The sequence below is a fragment of the Acanthamoeba castellanii genome (genome assembly GCF_000313135.1).
Source record: "Acanthamoeba castellanii str. Neff unplaced genomic scaffold scf7180000084752, whole genome shotgun sequence".
NCBI classification, from domain to species: Eukaryota; Discosea; order Longamoebia; family Acanthamoebidae; genus Acanthamoeba; species Acanthamoeba castellanii.
Genome location: NW_004457657.1, coordinates 54,966 through 59,885, shown reverse-complemented (window position 1 = coordinate 59,885; position 4,920 = coordinate 54,966). Strand labels below are relative to the sequence as shown.

The 4,920-nt window shown below is 59.8% G+C and overlaps 2 protein-coding genes across 2 annotated transcripts in view; both read right to left on the bottom strand.

Moving 5' to 3' along the window:
- The window catches only part of ACA1_196320 (FHA domain containing protein), a gene marked incomplete at both ends in the record, with an annotated part of 3,772 nt that extends 1,755 nt beyond the window's left edge, over positions 1–2,017 (bottom strand). The window contains 3 exons of the mRNA XM_004353236.1: positions 10–1,342; positions 1,444–1,716; positions 1,827–2,017. Coding sequence (XP_004353288.1) covers positions 10–1,342; positions 1,444–1,716; positions 1,827–2,017 — 1,797 coding nt within the window. The remainder of the gene's footprint in view (positions 1–9; positions 1,343–1,443; positions 1,717–1,826) is intronic.
- A 187-nt stretch (positions 2,018–2,204) lies between these two features.
- On the bottom strand, positions 2,205–4,450 carry ACA1_196310 ([Ribulose-bisphosphate-carboxylase]-lysine N-methyltransferase; the record flags this gene model as incomplete). The annotated part of the gene is made up of 8 exons (XM_004353235.1): positions 2,205–2,733; positions 2,944–3,125; positions 3,240–3,355; positions 3,427–3,490; positions 3,578–3,670; positions 3,722–3,860; positions 3,936–4,222; positions 4,304–4,450. 8 exons carry the CDS (start codon positions 4,448–4,450, stop codon positions 2,205–2,207), a joined length of 1,557 nt encoding a protein of 518 aa, XP_004353287.1.
- Positions 4,451–4,920: the final 470 nt, after the last annotated feature.

Genomic DNA, 4,920 nt, shown 5'->3' with positions numbered 1-4,920 from the left:
AAAGGCCACCTCGGCCCCGCGGCAGTAGGTGACGCCGTACTGGTCGCGGAACGGCGCGTCGGCGGCGGGCTGCTCGCCGGGCGCGAGCGGGGACTTGACGACCAGCAGGTAGAGGATGTCGTGCTCGCGGAGCTCCTCCCACTCGTGGCGCATCGGCCCCTGGGTGTCGGCCAGGTTCCACATGACCTCGGCCTCGACGGCGGCCGGCTGCTTCTCGCCGATGCGCGGCGGGCGCACGGCGGTGATGCGGAAGTTCTTGATGGGGAGGGACATGCGGGCCCAGCCGTTGAAGGCGGTCTGGCCCGAAGGCGTGCGGCGCGGGTTCATGCGGCGCACGGCGTCCTCGACGTCGGCCCGGATGGCGTAGGTGGCCTCGAGGCGGAAGAGGTTGAAGTTGCGCAGCAGGTAGTCGTAGAAGGTGAGGAACTGCAGGTTGAGCTTGGGCAGCGCGAGGCAGTGCTCGCCGGTGTAGGTGGCGGCCGGCACCGCGTTCTCGTCCCACAGGATCTCCTCGTTGGGGTACAGGGCCAGCTGGTTGACCTTGTCCAGCTGCGACGGCCGCAGCTCGTGGTGCGTGAGCAGCACCTCGAGCAGGAACTCGGTGGACTCCACCGCGTCGGGCTCGGCGCCAGTGTTGGGCGGCGGGTGGAGCAGGTGGAGGTGCTCGGCGAGCTGGCGCAGCTGCGCGGGCGAGAGGGCGGCGAGGTGGCGCGCGAGCGAGGGGCGGGCCTGGACGGCGCCGATGTTGGACATGGCCAACGCGCGCAGCTCGTCGGGGAAGAGCTTGAAGGCGGCCTTCTGCAGGGCGTGGATGCGGCGGCAGTGGAACGCGGTGGCCTGTTCGTCGGACAGGGCCTCGCCCGAGTAGTTGTTGACGTCGAACGCGGCAAAGGCGGCGAGCATGTCGACCAGCTGCTGGAAGAGGCTGGCCTCCGGCCGCTTGGCAAAGGCCGACAGGCGGCACCGCTCCACGACGTGCGCGTCCTGCAGCACCAGGTGGAAGAACCGCCGCGTGGGCAGCTGCGACTCGAGGTCGATCAGCCACTCCACAAGCCGCTCGCAGTAGGCCACGCGCGCGCTGCGCTCCTCCTGAGCGGCCTCGTCGGCGTTGTCGGCGGGCGGGGTCTCGAGGAGGTCGAGGAGGTCGAGGAAGTGGCGCAGCAGGCCCGGAATGAAGGTGCGCGCCGGGTCGTTGGCATTCTTCTTCGTGTTCTTCTTGGTCTTCTTCTTGCTGGCGGTCTTGAGCTTCTTCCATCGCTCCTGGATTCGCGGCGGAAGCGAACGCACCTCCTGCTCGGCGCGCCCCTCGGCCACCGACAGCCAGAGTGGCAGGTACACCAGCCTGCGCATCAACACCACACACACACACACACACACACACACGGTGAGCAATCATTGGGTGCGCGCGTGGTTGTGTGCGTGTTCGAGGAGACAGTGGCGTACTTGAGGCATTCGGAGCGGACCATGGGGTTCTCGAGGCTTTGGAAGGAGTTGATGAGGAAGAGGAGGTAGACGGCCTCCTCGCGCGTGGAGAGCTGTCGCTCCTCGCGCAGGCCCAGCACGCGCTGGAAGAAGCGGCCGAAACGGGCCTCGTCCTCCTGGAAACAGGCCCACGGTGCCGACACGTTCTCGCGGAACTTCTCGTTCACCATCACCAGGATGGACACCACATGCGCGACCGACGACTTATCGGCATCGAAATTGGGCCACAAAAATCTAAACGATCACGTAGCATCAGTGGTGTGTGAGATCATGATCGAAAGAAATTTTGAAAGTAGTGCAAATCTACTCAAGGGACAAATAGATGGAATTGGGGGCTTTCGTACGCTTCGAGATAATGTGCCAGTTCGAGGAGCATGATGCGGGAGAAGGGATTGGGTGCTGATAGCTCCTCAGTGTAAATATCATCCACGATCTTGGGATCGAATGGGAGCTGATCGGGTGCCCCGGCCCAGTACTGAAGACTGAGCTGTGTGAGCCGATCCCGCACGATCTCCTCGACCGTTGGGGCAAACATCTGCTTCTTCGCTCCATGATCAGCGGCACCTCGAGATGCAACTGCTGCCATTTCCTGCGACGTGTATCGAAGGGCTGATCTGCTGATGGCCGGCCAATTCAGCCAACGGCAGAAAATTCTTTTCTTTTTATTTTCTGGAGCTTCGTAATTTTTTGACGGAATGTGGAATATGCATAAGAAATAAATGTTACTTGGGCACGTGCTGGCCGTCAAGTAGACGGACGTGCGCCCAGTCGACGCCAGTGTCGCGCACGTACGCGATCATTTGCTCGAAGCAGTCCCGCAGGTGCACGATGGTCCGCTTCTCCTCGTGCAGCAGGGTGCGCACCATCCTCGCGTTGTTGTTGTTGGACGGCCCAGAGCCCATTCGACCCTCGATGAAAGCCGCGTCATCGGCCATCGTCGTCGAGTAGCTGGCGAGCCAGTGGTCACAGCATCGGATGAAGAGCTCGTACGTGGCCATCTCGTTTTCCACATCGACAAAATAGGTGAGCTCCGCCACGGGCTCCTGGGTCGTGCCGTCCGCGGCCTCGGGCGTCGATGACGATGAAAATGACAGCGATGATGGGTCGGCCCCGTCGTAGGTCTCGGGCTGAAAGTGCTCGACGGGCGGTAGATCGAGGGCGGAGCAGAGCTGGGCGGGCGAGAGCAGATACGTGCGGAAGAGGTTGCACACAGCCGAGGGGAAGACGTTGTGCTTCACGTACACGTGCTCCCTGTAGTACCAAGGCGGCCGGGGATAACCACCATAGCCGTAGCCACGACCCGCGCAGTCGCACGCACCACCACCAGCACCACCAGTATCACGCGATGACGAAGATGACGGCGCGGAACAGCAACACGCAGAGGAGAACGGGTTGAGCTGTGCACACTCACTCGACGATGAAGCGAAGGGGGAGGCGGGGGATGAAGGAGGTAGAGCTAACGCATTGGCGATATTCCGCAGCGCGATGAGCGAGTGAACGTGGCGCAGGTGGGTCGGCCCCATGTGCTGCGTGACGAAGGCCGGGATGGGCAGGTAGAACTCGTTCTGGTCGTTGTTCATGTACACGAATCCGTAGTCCTCCAGGAAATTACCATTCGCCTTATTGCCGTAATGCGTCAACACCTGGCCACACACGCACACGCACCACCGCACACGCACAACACCACGTAGGTATCGATCAACAACTAGACGCCACAGTGAGTGCGTGCGTACGGGGAAGCAAAGGGGGGAGCTAACCTGTTGACCGGGTTCATAAGAGGTCTTGGAGATGACCTTGAATATCTGGGCATCGGCGTCGTAAAAGTAATGCGCCACCCTCTCCCCGCCCTTCTCGGTGTTGTGGTTCAGCATATCTGATTGCGCGAGCCTCATTAGCCCAGACACACGGGGGAAGGAAAAAGCGAGTGAAGCGGCAGGGCCAAACCTGCGAGCGGCACAATGGCGGGCATGGTGTCGTCGCCATCGAGCCAGTATCCGCGGCTCCATATCTACACGCACACGCGTCCGTCAGCTCCAGCGATCAGCGTCGAAAGCAAAGCGGAATGAATGCAAAAGCAAAGAGAGCCGTGGCTCACCGTCGCGAAGGCCCACATAAGCTCGTCGCAGGTGTGCACCGCGGGCGAGAACATGTCCGGGTAGTCCTTGAAGATGGAGATAAAAATGAGTAGCTACCGCGCACTAGCCCCACGAGACCCGGATCGCAGAAGAATGGGCCGTACGTGGAAGAGAGGGAGAAGAAAGCCAAAGTAGAGGCGTAGTATCGAGGTGCGCATGTTGCGGCTGTGGGGCAGGATGTCGGTGTGGGCCTCCTCCAGCAGGACCAGGTCCTCGCTGCTCCAGAAGATGGGCAGGTTGTAGCTGGTCGGCAGGAGGCGTGAACGAGTCAAAGAAGAAGCATACCACTACACGATACGGGGTGCTACAAGAAGCCACTACACGATCCACTGCACGGGCTTGTTGCGCTTTGTTTGTTGCCACCAAGCGAGTAGCGGCACAAAGCGGCAGAGGGGAGGAAGTAGAAGGATATGAAAGTAGGGAGCCCAGAAGGAGGCGGGTCCGAGGTTCTTCTCGTAGAGGAGCAAGAGGGCGAGGGCCACCATGGGGTCGGCCAGGATGGTGCCCTCGACGGCCGGCAGCACGTCGCGTACCACTCGCGAATCGGTGGCGGTCACTGCCGACAAGATCAGCTGTCGCGGCACCGATGCGAGAACATCCTCTTCCTTCCCTCCCCAAGCATGACGTGAGGCGCGATGCTGGAGACCTCCATGAAGAGATCTGCATTTGCGAATCAGGACACGTACGTGGATGGGCACAGTGGCTCGGGTGCCTCGGCCCGTCCAAGGAAAGGTAGCCAGGCGAAACTTGACGTGGTCTGGACATTCCACATCAAGCCCGTTAGTGGCGAGCCATGTGTAGAAGGCCGCCACCGCAGGTCCTCTCTCATCCATCAATGTGTTGTTCAATCAACTGAAACAATTTCTATTTTATTTGTTTAAAACGATATAATTTCTATTATATTTTTTTAAGGGCGCTTGACAGGAATGCTTCACTGGTGGGTCTTTTTGTTGACCACAATCGCCCAATTGGTGGCCCATCTGACAGAGGAAATGACTTATTTATTTGTTTCCTTGGGGGCACGAAAATTATGAATTTAGAATTATTTATTGCAACAGCGCGGGCGACCGAGGTGGTAATTTGTCCACGATGAAGCCGAAAGCCGAAAGTGACGAAGATTTGGGGCGGGATTGCCAAGAGGGTGCCTCCGTCGTGCAGTCACGCGTGACACCAGCAGCCCCCTCTCCAGATTGCCCCTACCCAAGTAAAATAAAGCAGCGCCATGTGCCGACAATGCCACAAAATAGTCGACGGAGTAGCGGTGCCGCGCACGAAAAAAATCATTCTCAAAATCATTTTGAAC